The sequence below is a fragment of the Sardina pilchardus genome, chromosome 5, assembly GCF_963854185.1.
Source record: "Sardina pilchardus chromosome 5, fSarPil1.1, whole genome shotgun sequence".
Classification (NCBI taxonomy): Eukaryota; Metazoa; Chordata; class Actinopteri; order Clupeiformes; family Clupeidae; genus Sardina; species Sardina pilchardus.
Genome location: NC_084998.1, coordinates 33,790,506 through 33,814,558, shown reverse-complemented (window position 1 = coordinate 33,814,558; position 24,053 = coordinate 33,790,506). Strand labels below are relative to the sequence as shown.

Here is a 24,053-nt window from a genome sequence, read left to right as displayed (position 1 = left end):
GACAATAGACTAAGACGACTACTACCTCTCTAACACGGTCTCGGGAGACTTGCGGACAATGAGTTTTGTTTACAGTGAATACAGAGAAGACTTCAGTTCATAGACAGAACTATGTCTGTGGGTTGAAGAAAACAGTGAATATCGGACTAAAACACTAAAAAAACATACCTGTTTAAGTGTACAATGTACTGACAGAACACTAATGTATGTGGTTTACATAACAAGGCTTGTGATTATTTACAGGTAAATGACTGACTGTGTAATTAAACGATTTCATATTCTTGTGAATGTTGACATTGAGTTTCTGATTTCAAAATGGAAGGATGAGGCATTGAAGCTTGTACAATGAAATGAATGATGTCATTACTTTGAAATAAATCAAAAGACAACTCCAGAGCACAACCAAGTCTGAAATGATTGCCTAACCGGACATTCAGTTCAAATTTGACTTGTACCCCAACAACAGCTCATGCTTTTAGTTTACAAGTTGAACAAAAACCGCCGAGAGGAACAAGTGTGGAGCATTTTTCATGTTGTACTCATAGCCTATGACTGAGGACTCCATTTCACTTTTACAATCACAGTGCTCGAATATGTCGAAATTCAGTCCAAAGATGAAAATGGCTGCTCACAACCAAAAGATGGCGCTGTGCTTCTGATGGCAGTCTAAAGTCCCCATTGTCCTGCACCTTCAATGGCAACATCCACTAAACTACACTACACTCGCAAAGTACTAGTCCAACTGAGCAACTAACAACAAACAGCCTATTCACAAGCACTCAATTCACCTTTATACTCTTATGAACTCAAGTAAACTGTTCCATAGTTCCGGGTTACATAACGGTAGAACTGGCTCCAGACCAGTTGGACTTGGGCACAACGCTGGTACTGACGCAGGTAAACTGTTCCTTACCTCCGGGTTATGTAATAGAAGACAGGGTTGCCATTCTTAGAGGTGCCGGCCTGGTAGAAAATGTTAAGGGTCTTGAGCGCTTTGAACTCCTCTTTCTCATGGACCTGATGCCTAGAGAGAGGGAGAGAGAGAGAGAGAGAGAGAGAGAGAGAGAAGGAGAGAGGGAGAGAGAGTGAAAGAGAGAGAGGGGAGAAAGAAAGAAATAGAGGGGGAGAAAAGAAAGACGGGGAGGGAGAGGGAGAGAGAGAGAGAGAGAGAGAGAGAGAGAGAGAGAGAGAAGGAAAAAAGAGAGAGGGCATACAGACATGTTAGCACTCTCCCTGACCCAAGGTAAACATCACACCATCACACCTCCACACAGGTCATCTGGCGCCAGCCTTACCTGGTCATGAACTCCTCAAACTTGGAGCTGGTGAGGTTCATGCTTGACCAGTGCGTGTCCGCCACCGGCTTGTGTTCTGGGGGCCCCAGGTAGGCCAGCAGGGTGGCCATCTTATCAAAGGGCCTCCTGCCCACAGCCTTATGGTCCCTGTTGGGAGGAGGACGCAACATGCTCACTTGGAATTGTTGCATTTAGTGATAATATACACAGTATATGCATATCCTTAGAGGAGAATTCTAGCAATGTTTCACATCCAGTAGATCTCATGCAATGCAATCTGTTTTATCTGGTTTGAGTTGCTGCAGCCAACTGCTAGAGCTACCAGACAGCTACACTGCTACATTCTGGGGGCATGAAGATGGGGGCTCACAGAGATCTATGTGTATGAAAAATTGCCAGAATTCTCCTGTCCTGACTTTAAACTGTATAGAATAGCTGGATGAGGGGGGAGAGGATGACTTTAAACTATATAGAGTAGCTGGATGAGGGGGGAGAGGATGACTTTAAACTGTTTTAGCGCGAGGCAGCAACACAATGTGAAAGAAGTAAAGCGGGCTGAACACTTTCTGAATGGATCCGTCCCAGATCAGGGGAGGACCAGGTAGAGGACCGCGGTCTGACCTGTTGCTGGAGAGGTACTGGCCGATCTTCTCCTGGTTGTTCCACAGCAGCCGGTGCAGGGCCAGAACGTTGCCGTCGCTGATGAAGGACAGGCTGTGGTTCACCGAGTCGCTGGCCGGGCAGTCGGACGCAATGTCCAAGAAAAACCTGCGCAAACACACAACACTCAAGTCAACTCAATTATAGTCCACTTTCAATCCAATTTTATTTACAAAAAATCCACATAATCCTACCAATCAATGTCTTGTGGCAAAAACAAGAGTTGTGATGAATCTGGTGCACATTAAGGGCAACCTCCTTGACTAATGGAACACTTAAATGAAAATCTCCATTGAAAAAAAGCTTTAGGTCCAGGCCTAGGCTTAATCCACATACGGGAAAGTGACCGTGAGAGTTTGGCAGTGTCATATTAATAAGGATGCATGCCTGAGGGAGACTTGACTTACTTTCTAGCTGCGTCGAAATTGCTTTTCACAAAGTCATTAAACGGCCTCATGTGTTCCTCCTTGGTGAACAGCACATGGTTGGCAATGCTCTGCAGAATCTGTGTGAAGGTACAGAAGAGAACATTTCAAATATGACGCCAACATACTGTACACTGAACATACAGTCTGTAGGACTTCTTCATATACTGCACATACAGTCTGTAGGACTTCTTCATGTACTGAACATACAGTCTGTAGGACTTCTTCATATACTGCACATACAGTCTGTAGGACTTCTTCATATACTGAACATACAATGTCTTCAGACAGACAGAGAGGAATGTAGCGGAATGTCCCTCGCTCACCTTGGACATGAGTTTCAGACCTCTCTCGATCCTGGACGGGGGCTTCTTGTCCAGGATGCCCGCCTCGTAGGGTGACACGATGGCAGGGTTGATGAAGCGCAGGAACATGGCACTGCCCACTGCCCCGATACTGTTCTGGGGAAACCGCTGGCTTACCACCTGGGGGGGGGGGGGGGCAACAGAACAGATGGGCGCAGGATCGAGAGGCAATGAGGGGTCAGATTAGCATGGCTTTCAGTGTTAGCATTGTGCTAGGGGGTAGGTGGACAACATCTGTCAGAGAAGAAACTGAAGTGACTGATACACAAACAATAAATCAGCTTGTGTTGAATTGTGATGGGAAACCTCACAAAGACCCTCAAGACCCTAAGATTCCTTAGGGAAGTAAACTACCATATGGGATTTCTGGATATGAATGAATACTCCTGAATAAATAGGGTGAGTTATACCATATCGGAAACAAGCTGAACTAGCTCATAAAGAATAATGGCCCTGCAAGTGTGGGAGTAAAACAGCCCATCCTAGCGCTCACCTCTTCATGCTCATAGAGACATGAAGACGTGCAGTACGGGACTTCCTGAGCTGGCCACTCTAGCATTGTGATGGACAGGACAGAAAGCACAAGGTTCAGCAGACAGGTAGAAGGGGCTTTCACATGTGCCTGTGACCACAGCCAGACAGAACAAGCAGAGTGCGTGAGCAGTGTGTGAGTGCGTGAGCAGTGTGTGAGTGCGTGTGAGAGAGACAGAGAGAGGAGAGAGGAGTGTGCAAGTGTGTGTGTGTGTGTGTGTGTGTGTGTGTGTGTGTGCGTGTGTGAGAGAGAGAGAGAGACAGAAAGAAGAGGACGGACGGGTGGGGAGGTCCTCTCTCGTAAGATGCTTCTGTAAAAAGGCGACTTTTCAGGCCGACGAAGAATAAAGAGTAAGAAAGGGATATGTGCGCACATCTGGGGAAAAGGAACAAACTTTGGACAGCTCTTTAGATTAAAGCCAACACATCCAGAAGACAAAGAGACCAAATCCCACACACTGGTGCTGCGGGGATTTCCCACTGGTTGGCGACTAGAGATAGAGCAGCAGTGAATTTTCTCTCTCTCTCTTTTCTCTGGATGCAACCCTTCATCATCACCATCATCATCATCATCATCAGAAAAAAAGAGGTCCCATGGTCATTTTCCTGACCCCAAACCCCCAAAGTGGACCCAAGAGAAGACCCCACACACTGAGCCCAGAAGGAAAGCAAAAGTGAGCCAAGATGCCACAGAGGTGCCCGTGAGGGGTAGAGCGTTAATTTGGACAGTCCCTCCCTCAGCGGCTGGAGGATTAGTAGTGGTGATTTCAAGTGATTGACAGTAGGGGGCAGTGTGGAGTAGTTTTCAGATTAACACAGAGTCATGTGGAGCCCGAAGTGCTTTACAGGGACAGCGGAGGGAGAGCGTTTTTTTTTTTTACCGTTACCGGACTTACTGATTTTTTGCTCTCTTTTTTGTCTTTTAGTGTGGCTTTGCTCTTGAGAGAATGGCAAGTTGCCTACAGGACAAAGATGAGCACAAAAAGGTCACGACACTTGCTGCACACACACACAGACACACACAGACACACACAGACACGCACACACACACACACACACGCAAACACACACACACACACACACACACCACAGTGCAAAAAACAAACACAGTGAAGGCAGCATAGCTTGGAGAAGACACATAGTCCCGCACCCTTGAATGAAGATCAATTCAGGAATTCTGGATCTAAACCTTGTCACACACACACACACACACACACACACACACACACACACACACACACACACACACACACACACACACACACACACACACACACACACACACACACACACACACACAGACACCAGGAGAGGCCCTGTGTGTGTGTGTGTGTGTGTGTGTGTCTCCTTTCCTGGCTGGTCCTGGCGCTCAGCTCTGTCTGTCCACCAGGGGGTGCTGTACCTGAAAGAGGCAGTGGCAGACGCTGCGCAGCTGCGGGGGGAACTCCGTGGAGGAGCTGACAATGGCCTGGAAGAAGCGCTGGGTCATCTGCCGCAGGTTCCTCTGATTCTCCTCCAGAATCTCGCCCGCCTCCAGCCTGAGGACACCACACCAAACACGCCACAAGAGGGCGCCAGGCACACAGTGAAAGAACTTCCACAGGCTCTCCACAGGCATTACATCACATGCGATCTGATGAAGGCCTTGTAGGCCGAAACGTTATTGCCTATTAAACATTTTTTCATTAACTCAGTGTGCGGCACTTTCCTTCTCTTTCACTGGATCTCCACAGGCATTACACATATCACAAGCTAAGGTACATTGGTCAGCATATCCCAATTAATTTCTGAGAATTTCATTATTTGTCATTTAAGAGGTCTTTATCTTGATTTACTCACTAGGTATAATCAAGGCAACGGGATTGAATGTGCAAACTTCCGGTGCTTTGCATTTAGCAGCCCAGATCCTCCAACTGTCCACCACAATTCATTCACACTTTTAGCATTCACACACAGACACACAGACACACAGACACACACACACACACACACACACACACACACACACACACACACACACACACACACACACAGGTTGTATCAGTGGTGTTAGTAAGGTTTAATGAGAACTGACCTGGTGGGATCCACCTCAAAACTGATCATCTGCCACTCAGGGGCCGTGATGACCGACCTGAGCAGAGGTTCTAGAAGTTTCTGCAGATAGGTGGCGCCGTACACCTGAGACAGACAGCCAAAGAAGAAAACAATATTATGTTCTTTTATGGGGGGAGGTTTTGCCTTTATCAATACAGGACAGTGAAAAGTTACAGGAAGCGGTGGAATTAGGAAAGGACTTGGGTCAGACTCAAAATCCAGGTCTTTTATTGATATCAGTTACAAATTACTTCACAACGTAAGTGACAACAACACGCCTAAAAAAGACCACCTAGAAATAAAAACGTTGGCTTTATGTGATCATCTGTACATAGTGTGTCACTTGGTTAGAACCTTGACTCACCTTGAGGCAGACGGTCATGACCTTGACACAACTCGAAGCAGAAGGTTATATGACCTTGACTCACCTTGAAGCAGAAGGTCATGATCTTGCTGGCCAGGCTGTTGCCCCTGAAGAGCGTCTGCATGGAGTCGGCCAGCTCCACCTCTTTGGAGAACATGTTCCACAGCAGCTGGTACAGGAGGTGCCGCGAGTCAAACAGGGTCACCAGGACGCGGGCCAGCTCATCCTGCGCACACACACACGCACACGCACACACACGCACACACACACACACACACGCACACACACGCACACACACGCACACACATGATTTAATCAACAACACCAGGACTGTTACCATATAAATACAAGCCCTCATTCCAATGATGATCAACCTTAGCGCTCATTTCCATTCATTTAGAAAATAAAAATTTGTTTTCCAATAGTGCCTTGTACAAAATGTTAAGATTATGTTAAACATTATGACTTAATCAAACTACAATGGCTGCTATATATTTAAGCTAAACCACATATGTCAGAGGTTATACTGAAGTTGTTCCAGCACAGCAAAAGGTCACACACCTGCAGGAGGGGTGAAGAACGGCAATCTCACACTCACCCACTGGGAGCACGGAACCACATTGGCCAGCGCCATGGCGATGGGCAGCTCGCCCTGGTCGCCCATCATGGTGACGAGCTCCACGAGCCGCTCGAAGCGGTCAGCCAGCACCGTCTCCGCCAGCGTGTCGAACTCCGTGCCCTGCTGCAGGATCTTGGTGAGCACCTCCATGAAGGTGGCACGGGTCTGCAAGTCCTTGTGGTAGCCCAGCCCTACACACACACACACACACACACACACACGGGGGAGGGGAGAGTAAAGAGTATTCCATTTGAATTCAATTTCAGGGTCCCAGAGTTCCTCACAGAGCCTAGGATCAGCATAAGGATTAGAACTGGGGTTAGAACTGGGGTTAGAACTGGGGTTAGAACTGGGGTTAGAACTGGGGTTAAGTACAGAGCGTTCAAATCTAAATAAGACATTACAGTGTTCCGACATTTCTGGTGAGTGTGAAGAACAGTGTTCTGGCTGACTGACTGACTGACTGACTGACCAATGGAGTGCATGAGTCCGCTGTCCACGTTGGCGTTGAGCAGGTTGGACATGGCGAGGATGGTGCAGTGGCGGAGCGACGCCAGGCGGCGGGACATGCCCCTCTTCCTGCCCGCCACCTGCTGCCCGTCGTCCTCCACCTCACTGCAGTCGTTCAGCAGGTTCATGAACAGTGTGAAGTACCTGACAGAGCACAGCACAGCACAGCACAGAGTTACTACATTCATTCATCATTATTACACATATTCATTACTACACCCATTACAGATACTCAGGTTCATGAACAGTGTTAAGTACCTGACGGAGCCGAGCACAGCACAGCACAGCACAGAGTTACTACATTCATTCATCATTAAGACACATATTCATTACTACACCCATTACAGATACTCAGGTTCATGGACAGTGTGAAGTACCTGACGGAGCCGAGCACAGCACAGCACAGCACAGAGTTACTACATTCATTCATCATTAAGACACATATTCATTACTACACCCATTACAGATACTCAGGTTCATGGACAGTGTGAAGTACCTGACGGAGCACAGCACAGCACAGCACAGCACAGAGTTACTACATTAATTCATCATTAATACACATATTCATTACTACACCCATTACAGATACTCAGGTTCATGAACAGTGTGAAGTACCTGACAGAGCACAGCACAGCGGAGATTTACTACATTCATTCATCATTATTACACATACTCATTACTACACCCATTACAGACCCATTACAGATCCATTAACACACCCGTGGGGGGTTCTTAGTTTAGCAAGTCTAGTTGCTAACCCAAATAAGAAAACTCAAGAGTGGACTCTTAAAGGAGCACACCAACGTTTTGGGAAATAGGCTTATTTACTAATAAGTCTGACACTATCTAAGATGATAACTATGCTGAGGGCTACGTTAAAAGAACATCCACATTGTCAATGCACACTACAATGTAGCTAGGACAATAACTATGCTACAGAGAGCTGTGTTAAAAGAACATCCACACTGCCAATGCACACTACAATGTAGCTAGGACAATAACTATGCTACAGAGAGCTGTGTTAAAAGAACATCCACACTGCCAATGCACACTACAATGTAGCTAGGACAATAACTATGCTACAGAGAGCTGTGTTAAAAGACCATCCACACTGTTAATTAAGCAATAAGCCCCGAGAGGCCGTGGGTTATACTGTATAATCGAACAGCTAAGGGGCGTTGTTAGGCACGACGCGAAGCGGAGTGCCTAAAACCCCCTTAGCTGTTCGATTATACAGTATAACCCACGGACTCGAGTGGCTTATTGCTTTTCTAAAACGGTAACTACGTCGATCTAGCAAGATTTCATGAAACGAAGGCACAGCAACGGCAATGTAACGATATATTCATAGATAATCTTCCTTCCGCCAAGAAATATATTCCCTCCTTATGAATGGTTGCCATGCAACAACAAGACGCAGCCACTGCTAGTTTTGTGCTAGCGCATTAATATAGAACGAAATGCGGTCAAGGTGTGAGTTTATCATGATATTTACAACGGCATCGAACGCGATTCAGCCAATCACAATCAAGGACCGGAACTATCCGTTTTAGAATGCGCACTAATGTCTAGTGACGTACTTGAGGAACAGCTGAGACTTGGCCTCCATGAGCTCCACTCCGTCGCCCTCCTCCGGCTGGAGAGGGAGTCCTGCGAGCAGGGACACCACCGCCTCCATGCTGGCCTGGTCCAGGTCCCTATAGCAGCACAGCTTAGCACGTTAGCCACAGCAGTTCAACTCAACAACCAATATTATCAATATTATTCATTATCCATATTGTTCAAAACGCATATCATTACACATATAATACATATAATAACATAATGTAAGAAGATTAATTCGATCCAGTATCCATTTTATACATAATCCATGTGATCCTTTAACCATACAGTATTATACCAAATCCATTGCTGATCAAATCTATAGGATCTATTACCCATTTTATATTTTACAGAATCCATATCATTCGTTATCTTTAAGATGAACAGATAGAGTTCATTGAGGCTCAGGGAGCAATACCTCGTCAGGCATTTGATGTCATCGTCGGCCGCCTGGTTTGAGGTGCCCATGACCCAATCAGTGAGGTACTCCACCATCTTATTCCTGAGAGAGACCAGGGGAGACCACACATGAGGGACAACATACATGAGAGAGAGAGACAAACATACAGACATTCTTTATCTATTCTAGGAAGTTCAATAAGGTGTGTGTGAGAGAGAATCGGTCTGCCTGTCTATCTACATGTGTATGTGTGTGTGTGTGTGAGAGTGTGAGAGTTTGTCTGTCTACATGTGTATTGTGTGTGTGTATTGTGTGTGTGTGTGTGTGTGTGTGTGTGTGTGTGTGTGCCCACCTGAACTTCATCTCCTGGCAGAAGGACAAGTCGTCCCTCCTCTCCATCATCACCTCGACCAGCTGGCACAGCCTGGTCTTGATCTGGATGGCATGGACCATGTTGCCCAGGATACGCACGTACCTGACAATCAAAACACACACACATCGCGTTCGATGCTGTTGTAAAATCCAACACAAACATACACCTTGACCGAAATATATTTCTTGGCGGAAGAATGATTATCTATGAATAAACTGTTGTGCGTCTCGTAGCTGTTGCCAGATAGATGTAGAACTGTTTTAGAAAAGCAATAGGCCACTCGAGTCTGTAGTTTACACTGATTTTAGAACATCTAAGGGGGGTTTTGGGCTGTGTGTCGTGTCTAACAACACCCCTTAGCTGTTCTAAAATCAGTGTAAACTACAGACTCTTGGTGCTTATTGCTTCATTTTACAGCTGCTTACCGGACCAGGTTGAGCATCATGGTCTCGATGCTGGCCACGCCGAGGTGCTCCGAGCTGCCCTCTGTGTGGTTGTCCAGCAGGTTCTTCATGATGGCAATGGTCTGCTCCACAAACTGGGTGTTGGTGTCATTTATGGGAACCTGGAGAATAAACAGCACAATCACATTGAGGTCTAGTCATACTATACTAAATATGTTAATTTAAAATCCTGTATAATTTTATAATTGTATAATTATATTACTGAATAAGGCTGCTATTGAGCTTCTGTGTCCCTCCCTTCACTGTATTGATTTTATTTTTCTCATCTAATGTATTCTAAATTTGTACAAAATAATAATAAAAACAAAAAGATTCAAATGTATATGCTAATAAAGTGTTTAAAAAAAAAAGATTCAAATGTACCTATACTGTACTTTCATGGTACCCTGATTTCAGACCAAGTAGACCACTGTCCATACTAATGCAACTTATGGCAAGTCGACCCCTATAGATTTTCAGTATTTTGGTCACAGTATCTCATTTTGACTCCAAAAACCTCAGAAACAGACCTAACTTGATTACATTAATATAGTCTGTGTGTGTCTGTGTGTGTGTAAGTGTGTGTATGTGTGTGTGTGTGTGTGTGTGTGTGTGTGTGTGTGTGTGTGTGTGTGTGTGTAAGTGTGTAAGTGTGTAAGTGTGTGTGTGTGTGTGTGCTGTCCACTCACGCGCCCCTGCGTGTCAAAGAAGCGGCTGATGCTGTTCTTGAGCTTGTTGAAGAGCATGGGGTAGAGCACGGGGCTGAGCTCCAGCCCCACCAGGTCCTTGACGTTGGTGCGGATCTGCAGGCCCTTCTCGTGGTTGCACACCATCAGCGACAGCAGGCGCTCCAGGAACTTGCTGAGCGGCGTCTCGGCCGCGCCGTCGCAGGACGAGCCCATGGACACCATGGAGCCCTTGCGCTCCGACAGAGGCCCCATGGGCGGGCTGTAGGTGCCCAGGAGCGGAGGCGTCCGCTGCTGCAGACACACGCCGCCCAGAGCGCACAGGAAGCCCGTCATGTTGATCCACTCCTGGAAGAACGGAGTCTAGACAGGCACGAGCAAACGGACAACTGGTTATAAACCATCTATTTATCAATCTGTTAGAAACCATCTAATCTTTAATCTGTTATAAAACCACCAACATTTTAATCTGTTGTCTTTTAGAAAGTCAGTTCTTGCCCAGGGACTACAGATATAAGTTAGCCTTTAGGCTATAGTCGTTTTAATCGGTCACAAGTTACACACTGTGCACTGTCCCCAAACTTTCCCCATTTCAAAACCAGTTTTCCCAGACTGGACCTTTACTCCTAGTGAAGGGGGCATGTTGGCTTTTCAAATAAGACATGGCAGTGTCAGTGGGACTAGATGATCTACTGGGCTCTCCAATTGGACTGCTCTCTCCCCCGTGTAATGGCTATAGAAAGGAAGCCGCCATAGAGCAAGTGTGAACTAGAAAAGCGTGTCGTTTCTCCATCATGACCACTGTCAGTTCCTGTGCTCCCTCCCTCCCCCTCCTGTTAGCGATGCACCTGGGAGATCTCTACATACAGTATGTTGGTCAGTCAGAGTGAAGCCTCTTCTATCCTTCCATCCATCCATCCATCTACATTTCTTTCTATCCATCCATCCCTCCATCCCTCCATCCATCTACTGAATCTGTTAATAGTTACAGTGCATACATGGCCATCCTCTAGCTTAGATTTTGGGTGATTCAGGAGCAGTTTGGTGGCATGCTCCCATTTCCTGTAGGTGTCTTCCCAGGCCTAGAACAACAACGGGAGAAGAGTTAGCTTAGCACAACATGCACAAAGATCACAACGGGAGAAGTGTTAGTTAGAGAGTCAGAATTAATATAACAAACCCAAAGATCACTGTGACTAGTTCTTCCAGCAACAGTAAATAACATCAAAGGGAAATGATTATTTCCCTTTAATTCCACCTCTAAATGTGACCCCACAACACTAATATTGCTGTAGTATTGATGACCTTGCATGGGGCAGTGTCTTACCTCGATGTTTCCAGCTGTCGGGTGATCTATCCTTCTCAGCAACGCCATCACTCTCTTCTGCAGTGCTGACCGGCCTGGACACACACACACACACACACACACACACACACACACACACACACACACACACACACACACACACACACACACACACACACACACACACACACACACACACACACACACACACACACACACACACACACACACACACACACACACACACACACACACACACACACACACACACACACACACACACACACACACACACACAGGAGGAGGAATAAACACTTCAGCTCACATTAAAGCATCTTACTGGACTTCCAAGCATGTGTGTGTGTGTCTGGCGGGTGCAAAATTCAGAATTTTAGAATTGGTCGCCATTCAATTCATGAATTGGAATTTAAAATTGAATTGTCGCCGCACAGGAAGTTGAATTTGAATTGGAATGGCAGGAAGTGGAATTAAATTCATGGCAATTCAAAGCATTTACACAGGCAAACAACAGAGTACAGTACATACTGTACATTCAGTTTTGGGAAGGTTACTTTGGAAAAGGTCATTGGTTACAGTTTTAAGTTATAAGCTATAAGTCGTGTGTTTGATGCAATCACATCTGACATATTCTGAGAAGCTTCATTGTTTAACACTACCCTTAAATTATGAATATGAATTTCCTGGAATTACAGGAGTCATTTTCAATTGAATTCAATTCTGAATTTTGCACATCTTTGTCTGTCTGTCTGTCTGGCTGTCTGTGTGTCTGTCTGGTCCCACCTGTGGCCATCATGTTGCTGACGGAGGCGAACTCCATGAAGGTGTTGTAGTTGGGCAGGATGGTCTGGACGGGCACCTCGTCCACGCCGCAGCGGATCTCGGCCTCCTCGCACAGGTGGCGGAAGCAGGACATGGCCACCAGCACGGCCTCCATGTCGGGGCTCCACAGGAACATGTACAGGCCCACCTCCAGCACCGTCTGGGCATGCCGGCAGATGGGGATCCCACTGCCCGCCGTCGCACGCTCCTGGGGAGGAGGGGTGGAGGAGAGGAGAGGGGGAGAGGGGGAGAGAAAGGGAGAGGGAGATAGAGAGAGAGGGAAAGAGAGAAAGAGGGAGAGAGAGAGGGATGGAGGAAAAGAGGGGGAGAGAAAGCATGAGAGAAAGGGAGATGAGGAAATAGGGTGAAGGAGAGCGAGAAAGAGAGTGAATGACACCAGGAGAGGGAGGAGGAGAGAGGGAGGGAGGGAGAAGTTTAACGCTATTTAACACTTTCAAACCAAAGCACATAAAAAACTAAAGACACATTTAAAATCCTTCATCGCATTAAATCACTCATTATATCTGAAAAATAATGTCAAATAATATGTCATGGACTGGTGGTAGAGACAAAATATGCAATCTACATTTCTTACACCTTCTGAGAAAGAAGGAGGGAGAAAGAAAGAGAAAGAGTTGAACAAGGAGTTTCTGGGTGAGGAACTAAAGGCTTCTTTTAGGTCACAGTCTTTAGATCTGTGTAGAGCTTCAATTAGGATTTAGGATTAAGAATCATGTAGGCCTAATCCCTTCAGACCGGGGTTCAGTACTTAGACATTAGACTGGAGTTTGGCACTTGGACTCCAGACAGGGGTTCAGGACTTACTTTGTTCCTGAGGAGGAATTTGTTCCTGCAGATGAGGATCTCCCTCAGCCACTTGAGGATCTCTGTGTTGTTCATCATCTGATGGCCAATCAGCTTCTTGCAGATGAAAAACAAAACCTGGGAACTACACGAGACAAGCCAATCAGTGTGCAGTATGCGAAACACCCACAAGACTTTTAGCTAATCAGTGATAAGCAAGGCCAACAAGCAGAAACCAATCATCACCAATCTGCTTGGAGTCGTAGGCCGTACCTGATATCCCAGAAGGTTTCTATGGGGGCATCTGGGTTCCATAGCTCAATGGTCTCTGGTTGGTGCAGAACTAACAGAGCCTGGGAGAAAGGCACAGGAACATACAGCAATGTCAACAGGAAGCAATTGTTTCTGTTTATTGCCATATCAACATCTACAGTATGGCTATATTATGGACAAAATAAGATAAATTAGAGATTAAAATCAACATCCCCCAGCAGGCATGAAACAGGGCAAGGACAGGGGCAAGTAGGGAGGTGGGGTGGGGTAAGAGGAGGGGCAAATAGGGAGGTGGGTGGGGAGAGGGCTTCACCTCCATGGCCTCTGGAGAGATGTCTCCCATGCTGGGCAGAGGCACCAGCTGCACCAGGCCCGTGATCAGCTCAGCAGTGCTGCTCTGGATGTCCGCTCCCTGCTTCCCAGGGTTCTGATGGACACACACACACACACACACACAATTTCAACAAGTTGGTCAGACTACAGTAAGGAGAATAGCAATATAAACAAGAAACAATATCAATTCAAGCCATAACCCAATGAAAATAAACAATGAATATAGGATAATAGCAAATAAACAATAAAGTAATTCAATCAATCATATAATAACACTACCCGACCCGTAATATCTCAACTATTAGTCACAGCTTATACACTGATTTAGCTAAATGTCTTGTCTTCATTTTTTAACATATTGCTTGAAATACTCTTCACACCCTCATTGCAACCAATTAATTAAAAGTTTTGACACAAAAATGAAAAGTTTTAGTGGCCTCTAGAACAAACAATCCAGGAAATACACTATCCAATCATACTGAACGGACTGTTAACGATGATTAGATTCTGATGCATCTATCAAACTGCAATCTGCTCCTCCCTCCCGCTCGTGAACAAGCATTACACGTTCAGGTCCTCTGGAGGCGTGGCTTCGGGGGAAGTCTGAAGAAAGGGGTTGGGACTTTTGACCTGTGCATTTTCAAAATGCTGCTTTGCTGGAATCGTTTTCCAGGATCTCCTACCCTACCTTTAATATGGTATTAATATGGCTTTGTTTCTTTTAACTTGCATAAAACCCTGTCCGGCGGCTAATACACAATGCGGCTAATCCGCAGGAAGGGACTGTATCCAATACCCACATGCAGCATGAGCTTGGGGTCAGCGTGGATGAGCTTGACCAGCGCCAGCAGCAGGTTGTGGCTCCTGGTGTCCAGGTCCGTGGTCTTCTCCCTCAGTTTCAGGCTCGTCATCTTCTCCTTGAACGTCAGGCTCTGTGCACAAGGACACGGGAGGAAGGGTCAGAGGTCAAATATGTGTGCTCAGCGCCAGATGGACAGAGACACGGTGAGGAAGGGGGGGGGAGGGTGAGGGAGGGGGGGAGGGAGGAGGACGACAACAGGATGGAGGAGAGACAGGAGAATCACTATGGAAACTGTAACCGTGAGCAACGTGATGTCTGACTAGTGGAAGAGTGCAGAAACCCACAGCACACGTGGTCACCACTTGGGGGGTCAAAAGGTCACAAGAGTCTCCTAGGTGATGGACAAAATGGGTTAAAAAATCTACACCCACTACAACCATTCTCATCATCCTCATCATCATCTCTCATCTTAGTGGTAATCTTCGGGACCGTAAACCTTTCCCAACATAATGCAAGGACATCTTGTAATACTGTAGGCAATAAACTCACTACAACTTTCAAATATTACAGAAACTTCCCATCCCCATCCCCATGACAATGTTCATATACTAAGAATCTTCCCATCTACACGGTCCTACTACCTTGACTTTACAAAGCCTCATGTATGGTCACACTGAAGCAGCCAAGTGTGTCCTACAGAGTAGCCACTGATCTACTACCTACATACAGTACGAGAGAGAGAGAGAGAGAGAGAGAGAGAAAGGAAGAAAGGAGAGAGGGAGAGAGAGAGAAATAAAGAGAGAAAGAGGGAAAGAAAGGATGAAAGGAGAGGGAGACAGACGAAGAGGGAGTGTGAAGTGAGAAGAAAAGATTAAAAAAAAGTGTGTGAGAGAGAGAGAAGCTGGGAAAAAACAAGAACAGCTCTGAAGCATCAGGCCACAGAAAAGGCAACACAGAGGTCAACACAGTCCTGGCTTTTCTGTGAGTCCAGCGGAGGGAGGGGGCAGGAAGGCACGAGGCACAGACCTCTGGGGCAGAAACTAGAGGGAGGGGGCAGGGAGCTCTGGGGTACAAACTGAGAGGGGGGGGGCAGGGAGGCAGGGAGCTCTGGGGGTAGAAACTGAGGGCAGCAGGAAAGCGTCTGGACAGAATAGGGGGCAGGACGGGGATGGTTGGTCCAGTACTTACAGCAACAGAGGCCCACTGCCATGCAAAACAGTGACTGGCGGGCATCTTATGGGTCGAATGAGCGACAGCAGCCGAGAAAATGAGAAAGTCGAAACGAAAGAACAGAAAAAGAAATGAAGAAGAAACAGAAAAGAGGGGGAGGAGGTAACAAAAGAGGGACAGGAAGCACAAGCACCTCCAGAGTCAATGATACGAGAGAAGCGGAGACTGCAGTCCACTCCATCCAAGAGCGCACACACACACGCACACACACGAAACACAAATTCTCACACACACAGGCACACACATGCAGAGGCATACTCTCAGACACGCCCTCAAACATTCCAATTTACACACACACACAAACATAGATGATCACTCACACATACACAGGCATTCTCTCACAGACACACACATACACACACACATACTCACACACACACACATACACACACACACACATGCACACTTATGGTAAGGTAGTGAGCATATAGCTACAATAACAGAAATGGCTGGAATGTTCAGAGGGGGCGTGTGTGTGTGCTTGCATATGTGTGTGTCTGTGTGTGTGCATGTGTGTCTGTCTGTCTGTGTGTGTGTGTGTGTGTGTGTGTGCGTGTCCTACCGAGGTGAGTTTCAGCGGGGCGTGTGTGGTGCTGGAGCAGGTCTGTGTGACTCGGCCCAGAGTCTCGGCGAACATGGTGCGCAGCTCGCCCGAGTAACAGTACACCGCGTCGATCTTCGGCCACCAGTCCAGCGGAGACTGCAACAGGACACAGGCTAGTTAACACCGGCTCATTAACATAGGACTCTGTTGACACAGGCTAGTTAACACAGGCTAGTCAACACGCTCGTTAACACAGGCTCATTAACAAAGGCTCGTTATCACAGCACTCTGTTAGCACAGGCTCGATAACACAGGCCTCTTAACACAGGCCTCTTAACACAGGCCTCTTAACACAGGCCTCTTAACACAGGCCTCTTAACACAGGCCTCTTAACACAGGACTCTTAACACAGGCCTCTTAACACAGGCCTCTTAACACAGGCCTCTTAACACAGGACTCTTAACACAGGACTCTTAACACAGGACTCTTAACACAGGACTCTTAACACAGGACTCTTAACACAGGACTCTTAACAACACAGGCCCAGGCCAACAGAGACCTGCCTCAGACACTAGAATTAGGCTATTGATCAGGACCTCCCTATCTTATCATGAAGACTAATAAGTCATGTTGAGCTTGGCTGCTCGCTCTGTACATACAGTATCTGTTTTAATGCATGTGTATTTGTACATTCAAGATTATGGCCGCTAATTCAAATGCAAGGTCTGGAAATGGGCGCAAATGAACAAAGGCTAACATGACAAAGCCATGTACACTCCTATAAGTGCTCATTTAACACGTGTACAATCATGAGTGATTCAGCACAATCAATGTATGCTATGAATGTATGCTATGTATGTATGCATGTATACAGTATATACTGTATATGACTGACGGCTTCTTTCTCAGCAGAGCTCTATGTTAAGGTGTGTGTATGGATGTCGTTTACAGTAGGTGTGTGTGTTTGTGGCTTCTTTCTAAGCAGAGCCCTATGTTTAGCTGTGTGTGTGTGGGGTGTATGTGTGTGTCTGTATGGCTCTTACGTTGGTGATGATCCTGTGCAGGGAGTGGACCAGCACAAAGTGGAAGGTGGAAGGAGAGGACGAGGCCAGGCACACCTGAGGAATGACCACAGTACACTGGTCACACACACGCACAGAACACACAGTGTGCACACACACACACACACACACACACACACACACACACACACACACACACACACATACACAGATCACACTCACATACATTTCACACACACAAATCACATTCACACATATGTCAATCAAATTCACACACATAGTTTGCATGTGTGACACAAAGCAGCAGTAGATCAGCATGTCAACATGGTGTGTGTGTGTGTGTGTGTGTGTGTGGGAGACAGACCTTAAAGTGCTGGTTGTTGTGGGGGTTGATGCGGAAGCAGGACACAAAGCAGTCGATCATCAGCTCCACGTCTGCACTCTGACTGCCCGCCCCCCTGGAGAAGGGCTTGGTGGGGTTGAACAGCAAGGCCTGATGAGGAAAAGGTCAAAGGTCAGGACTCCTCCTCAACCATCTTCATCTGCTAGCCAATTGTAACCTCGAGCCCTCGTGAAGCAATCATGTGAAGTTGACTGAGTGTGTCCTCAGACAGTATATATCACATCAAGCTTTGTTTGTAACTTCATATTAACAACATAGTAACTATATGGTGATTATTTCTTGGTGATTAATTCAATGACCTTCTCTTTGAGGTCTGTCCAAGGATAGTTAGTATGTTAGACATGCGTGTACATTTGTCCAAGGATAGTTTCTGTTCTGCAGGTCTGTTTAGAATAGTTAGCATATCATATACAACTATGCCTTTCTGGGATAGTCAGTATAATATATGGCTTCCTAAGATAATTAGTATCCTATATAAGTGCATGTCTTTCTAAGATAGTCAGTATCCAATATACTGTAAGTGTATGTCAGTATACTATGAGTGTAAGCAAGTGTGATCTGGAGAAGCTTGAGCGTGACTTCCTGAGCTGACCCCAGATGGAGGCGGGGCTACCTTGAGGTCCACCACGATGGACTGCACCAGAAGGAAGATGTTGGAGTGGTCCTCCCAGTTGATGTAGGTGGAGGCCTTGCACAGCTTCACGCAGGCGATAGCTGCACTCTCCGTCAGCTGTTTACTGCCCCCGTGGCCAGCAAGCGCCTTACGCAGGTTATCCACAAAGTGCTTCTGCAGGAGGCACGCACACACACACACACACACACACACACACACACACAATCACATCACATGAGATGAGGCAAATACACACACTATCAAATGACAATGACATCATTAGAGACAGACATACAGACAGAAACTGAAAGGGGATACAGACAGACATGGAAGGAAGACATGACAAAGGAGAGAGAGAGAGAAAGAGAGAGAGAGAAAGAGAGAAAGAGAGAAAGAGAGAGAGAGATTAAGTCGATGACTGAAAGGAAGATGGTTAGATTGGGGATGCCTCAGAGTGTGCTGGTGTGACATGGCATACAGTGTATTCTGATGTGTCTGCATGAATTGATATAGTGTGTGTGTGTGTGTGAGAGAGACGAACCTTGTTTGCTTTGCTGTCGTCCACCGTTTCGCGGCAGAGCTCCTGGGTGATGTCTGGACAGAGGATGAGGAGGATGATCTGGAGTGGCCACACGGCGGCCTTCCTCTTGGCACTCTCCGCGAAACTGTCCACCAAGTCAAACAGCTTCTCCGCACATTCTGCACACACAGAGGACCGTACTGCTACTGACACCATACTACCATCACCCTTACCAACTCAATTCAACCAAAGGAAGAGGCCTTACACTCTTAAAATGAATGTGATGACAACAACAAAACTTGTGTTGTTTTCAACACATCTCTGCGTCCAGATAGGCACAACACAAGGATAGTCATTACTGACACACACAGTCATCCAGCACCCAGTAACAATCAGTAAGAATCCAGTGGTCATCCAGTGGTCACTTACCTGCCATGTCTGCCTGTGGCCTCTGGTACAGCATGGTGAACTCATCTGGGTAGTTCTCCACCCAATTCCAAAATGCCTACAAATTAAAACGCCAGACACAACAAATGTAAACAACAGCAAAAGACCGATTTTACCATTATGTTTAGCTTGTAAGGTTTTCATTCATAACTATGTAAAGCATATGAAATACCATTTTATTGAGTTTTTATTGATACAAAGAAAGCTGGTTAGGAAGGAAAGGAGAGGAGAGGTGTGTTCTAGGACCAGGGTATGTATGCAGGAGGCAAGCGCTTAGAGGCACTTCCAGGAGCTCCCACTGGGTGGCAGCACCACAGAAACACTCAACTCCTTCCAAGAGCCTCACACCTCTTTAGGGTTTTGTATTTTTTTTGCACTTGAGAGAGAGAGAGAGAGAGAGAGAGAGAGAGAGAGAGAGAGAGAGAGAGAGAGAGAGAGAGAGAGAGAGAGAGAGAGAGAGAGAGAGAGAGAGAGAGAGAGAGAGAGAGAGAGAGAGAGAGAAAGAAAGAGAGAGAAAGAGAGAAAGAAAGAGAGAGAGAGAGCGCGTACCTTTTCCAGACTGTTAATGACACTCAGCTGTGCCGGCTTCTTGAGGGCTTTGAACTTGAACACGGTCTCTGTAGGAAGAAGACAGGCATTTATGCAACAAGCCAAGCAGTGAAAAAACATCACAAAGTCTCCATTTAACAGCCCATAACATCTCATTACGGCCAATATGATGACCATCAACAGACGCACACATAAAGCAACCGACAAAGTCTACAAATATAGATCTATGCAAAACATCAAAACAACATCACTATAACATCATTTCATGGCATCAAAAAGAGCATGACAGAAAGAGGGCAAACCTTGCAGCAGCCTCTTGAGCTTGGCACAGTCCACGTTGATGTACTGGATGAGCTCGATGTCGTGGACGTCCACCGTGTCCTCAGAGCAGACGGTGAGCTCCTGTAACCTGGAGACGGACACAGAGGGAGAGCACCTGCGGTCAGCCTCCAAAAGCCCACCTGACGGAGCAGAGACCACTGCCCTGCAGCACGCATGCAGCCACACACACCTGGAGAAGACTTCAAGAGCCTGTCGGGACGAAGCGGGAGCTCTGGGAGCTACTCCGGTGTGCGGACTTTCTGTTTTGTTTTTGCAATACAGACACAGGCAGGGAAGCCTAACAGGCCCCAGAGTAAAAACTCCTTAAAGGCCAGCCATTAGTCTAGTGAGGGCTTTTTCTGAACACCTGTATGTTTGAGTGTTTTGTTGCAGGACTGTTTATGAACACCTGTATGGCATTCTGTTTCAGGACTATGTATGACTATGTACGTATGTTTACTGTACGAACGCCTGTATGTTTGAGTGTAAACAGGAATCATTAATAGAAAACAGGGCTTGGCAGAGCACTTCAACTACATACGACAAAAAAAGTGAATTATCATCACGGATAAGTGCAAACAAAAGAGAACATTTACATAACAACCATCTCTCTACCCCTACAGTAGGTACATTTCTTAATGTGACACTCGGAAAGTAAATGAATGAACACAAAGTCAATGTATGAAGACAAAGTAAATGTGCGACCAGTTATAATGCAAGCTATTAGATGTGCGCTGACCACTAGGTCCACCCTCACGGTAGGAGGCCCATCACAGCCTGGTGGCAGTGGTGTAGTTTAGTTAGCTGTGGATGTACTGTGAATTTGTTTACATGCACACTAAAAAAAGTGATTACTGGATATCATCGGGTAACGGGAATAAACCGTTTAAGGTTTATAAACATGTCTCGAAGAAAGCAGAATATTGACAGAAACCTACAGTAGGTGTGTTAAAAGGGTTTTGTATTAACCGATAACAGCAGTAATAATGAATATCGGTTTATTCCGATTACATGAACACCTGAATGACCAGTTAACTACAACAACACGTTAATAATCAGTTTTTAGTGTGCACATACTGTACACACCATCAGTGATGCACTAGTTAGCTGTAATGGCTACACTGTGATCCACCCCAAATGTTCATACACATCCCTGCCTGTCTTAAATGGGTATACGGAGATGGTGATGCTTTGTAGGTGGGTACAGTATACTGCGTAGTCCTGCGGATCACGCAGACTACACCACTGCCTGCTGGTCCACCTCCAGCACAGCGCTCCCTCCGAGAGCTGCCTGTGGCCTGCTCCAGTGCGGCTGAGTGAGCGCGGGGCTTTAGACATGAGAGTGCAGGAGAGCGGCCCTCTACACAGGGGGGTGGGGGAAACCCCGCTGACCCCCAAACAGGGCTCATGTTTTAATCAGAGGCCCACGCCCACACCTCACCACTTCACCTTCACAGACTACAGGAACTGGGTTAATATAGAGGCAGGCTACCTGGAAACACACACACACACACAAACATGCACATGCACACACACACGCACGAGAGAATGCCCAAACACACACATACACACATTCATGCACACTTGATCACACAAAAACGCCCACACACACACACACACCAAAACCAGACACACACACCATGCCGTCCCTCCCTGGCTAATAATTCATGAAGCCAAGCGAGTGGTTAATGGATGTATCAGATGGGTGCAGCATGCACTCCTGACCAAAACTGACTGCATGCTCCAAAGGCACTACTCTCAGCTCACTGTCCAAGTGCTAACAGGTCAAGGCATAACACACACACACACACACACACACACACACACACACACACACGCACACAGCCAAACAGAATGAAACACACTAGTGTCTGCTGTGCACATCTGCCTGTGCGTCCCCCTCCACACAGAGGCTCTATGTTCCTGAGGCCTGTTGAGAAGGGAGATTCCCTCTCTCCTTGCCAAGCACAATGCACTTCTTTATGTGTGGGAGGACAGACTGCCCATCCTCTTCTCCACTCTTCCTCCTCTCAATCCATCCTTCAGCCCTCCCCCCCCCCATCCTTCTCCTTCTCCCCTTCTATCTTCCTTCATGCATATCTCCCTCCCTCCCTCCCTCCATCTCTCTCTCTCTCCCCAGGGCCCGTGGGTGTCCCCAAATGTCTTCCTCTTTCTCCATTCATCTCCAAGAGCTGTGAGCAGATGCTGGCCGCCGGTGCAGTGTGAGTTTCCTCAGAGGGAGGTTATGTGTCCACACCGTTAGCATGAAGTGCATAATGGAGGTTATTCATAGTAGTGCACGCACGACACTTTAAATGTTGCGCGTTAGAGAGACTGTGTGGACGGCTCCAGTTCAGGCGCAGGGTTGAGTTTGACCGGACGCTATTTCTTTTGTCATAGCTCTCCAATTCCCTTCCCGTCATATCTTTACTGTGGCAAATAAATAAAAAAAAGATGAGAGCGCGGACAACTCACGCAGTACACTGTGTTATCCAAGTAAAAGAAACAAAACCATATTAATACCATATAAACTACCCCCGTGTACTAACCTCATAGCAGAAGAAACTTTTGCAAAATCAATGTAGAAGCTGCGGCTAATAGACGCTAAATTACGGGTACTCATTTTAAAGCGCCACTGTGTGGTGCGTAGCATGTGTGTATGTGGTGCGTGGCGTGTGTAGCGTTAGCGGTGCAGTGCAGGCGTGTGTGTGTGTGTGTGTGGTGCGTGGCGTGTGTAGCGTTAGCGGTGCGGTGCAGGCGTGTGTGTGTGTGGTGCGTGGCGTGTGTAGCGTTAGCGGTGCAGTGCAGGCGTGTGTGTGTGTGGTGCGTGGCGTGTGTAGCGTTAGCGGTGCAGTGCAGGCGTGTGTGTGTGGTGCGTGGCGTGTGTAGCGGTGCGGTGCAGGCGTGTGTGTGTGTGGTGCGTGGCGTGTGTAGCGGTAGCGGTGCGGTGCAGGCGTGTGTGTGTGTGGTGTGTGGCGTGTGTAGCGTCAGCGGTGCGGTGCAGGCGCGCGCGTGTGTGTGTGTGTGTGTACCGTGTGGAGATGCGGCTGAAGACGGCGTTGAAGTTGTTGCAGCTGAGGGAGAAGAGCACTCCGGAGGCGGAGGCGTGTGTGTGTGTGTGTGTGTGTGTGTGTGTGTGTGTACCGTGTGGAGATGCGGCTGAAGACGGCGTTGAAGTTGTTGCAGCTGAGGGAGAAGAGCACTCCGGAGGCGGAGGCGTGTGTGTGTGTGTGTGTGTGTGTGTGTGTACCGTGTGGAGATGCGGCTGAAGACGGCGTTGAAGTTGTTGCAGCTGAGGGAGAAGAGCACTCCGGAGGCGGAGGCGTGTGTGTGTGTGTGTGTGTGTGTGTGTGTGTGTGTACCGTGTGGAGATGCGGCTGAAGACGGCGTTGAAGTTGTTGCAGCTGAGGGAGAAGAGCACTCCGGAGGCGGAGGCGTGTGTGTGTGTGTGTGTGTGTGTGTGTGTGTGTGTACCGTGTGGAGATGCGGCTGAAGACGGCGTTGAAGTTGTTGCAGCTGAGGGAGAAGAGCACTCCGGAGGCGGAGGCGTGTGTGTGTGTGTGTGTGTGTGTGTGTGTGTGTGTACCGTGTGGAGATGCGGCTGAAGACGGCGTTGAAGTTGTTGCAGCTGAGGGAGAAGAGCACTCCGGAGGCGGAGGCGTGTGTGTGTGTGTGTGTG

The 24,053-nt window shown here is 47.2% G+C and overlaps 1 protein-coding gene across 4 annotated transcripts in view; it reads right to left on the bottom strand.

Moving 5' to 3' along the window:
• LOC134080755 (neurofibromin) overlaps positions 1 to 24,053 on the bottom strand; it is a 70,421-nt gene that overhangs the window by 37,942 nt on the left and 8,426 nt on the right. For 2 of the 4 annotated variants that reach the window (XM_062537351.1, XM_062537352.1), the window contains exons 5-35: positions 20,356 to 20,462; positions 20,054 to 20,121; positions 19,487 to 19,562; positions 19,079 to 19,236; positions 18,538 to 18,711; positions 17,886 to 18,014; positions 17,543 to 17,617; positions 16,518 to 16,655; positions 14,724 to 14,855; positions 13,904 to 14,017; positions 13,591 to 13,670; positions 13,339 to 13,462; positions 12,475 to 12,721; positions 11,695 to 11,768; positions 11,366 to 11,449; positions 10,371 to 10,730; positions 9,664 to 9,803; positions 9,218 to 9,340; positions 8,884 to 8,967; positions 8,444 to 8,560; positions 6,826 to 7,007; positions 6,333 to 6,544; positions 5,799 to 5,960; positions 5,351 to 5,454; positions 4,679 to 4,814; positions 4,173 to 4,235; positions 2,707 to 2,865; positions 2,363 to 2,460; positions 1,917 to 2,063; positions 1,296 to 1,442; positions 914 to 1,024 (exon numbers count right to left, since the gene is read on the bottom strand). In XM_062537351.1, coding sequence (XP_062393335.1) covers positions 914 to 1,024; positions 1,296 to 1,442; positions 1,917 to 2,063; positions 2,363 to 2,460; positions 2,707 to 2,865; positions 4,173 to 4,235; positions 4,679 to 4,814; positions 5,351 to 5,454; positions 5,799 to 5,960; positions 6,333 to 6,544; positions 6,826 to 7,007; positions 8,444 to 8,560; positions 8,884 to 8,967; positions 9,218 to 9,340; positions 9,664 to 9,803; positions 10,371 to 10,730; positions 11,366 to 11,449; positions 11,695 to 11,768; positions 12,475 to 12,721; positions 13,339 to 13,462; positions 13,591 to 13,670; positions 13,904 to 14,017; positions 14,724 to 14,855; positions 16,518 to 16,655; positions 17,543 to 17,617; positions 17,886 to 18,014; positions 18,538 to 18,711; positions 19,079 to 19,236; positions 19,487 to 19,562; positions 20,054 to 20,121; positions 20,356 to 20,462 — 4,125 coding nt within the window. The remainder of the gene's footprint in view (positions 1 to 913; positions 1,025 to 1,295; positions 1,443 to 1,916; positions 2,064 to 2,362; positions 2,461 to 2,706; positions 2,866 to 4,172; positions 4,236 to 4,678; positions 4,815 to 5,350; positions 5,455 to 5,798; positions 5,961 to 6,332; positions 6,545 to 6,825; positions 7,008 to 8,443; positions 8,561 to 8,883; positions 8,968 to 9,217; positions 9,341 to 9,663; positions 9,804 to 10,370; positions 10,731 to 11,365; positions 11,450 to 11,694; positions 11,769 to 12,474; positions 12,722 to 13,338; positions 13,463 to 13,590; positions 13,671 to 13,903; positions 14,018 to 14,723; positions 14,856 to 16,517; positions 16,656 to 17,542; positions 17,618 to 17,885; positions 18,015 to 18,537; positions 18,712 to 19,078; positions 19,237 to 19,486; positions 19,563 to 20,053; positions 20,122 to 20,355; positions 20,463 to 24,053) is intronic. The other 2 variants (XM_062537353.1, XM_062537354.1) reach the window with 1 other exon arrangement.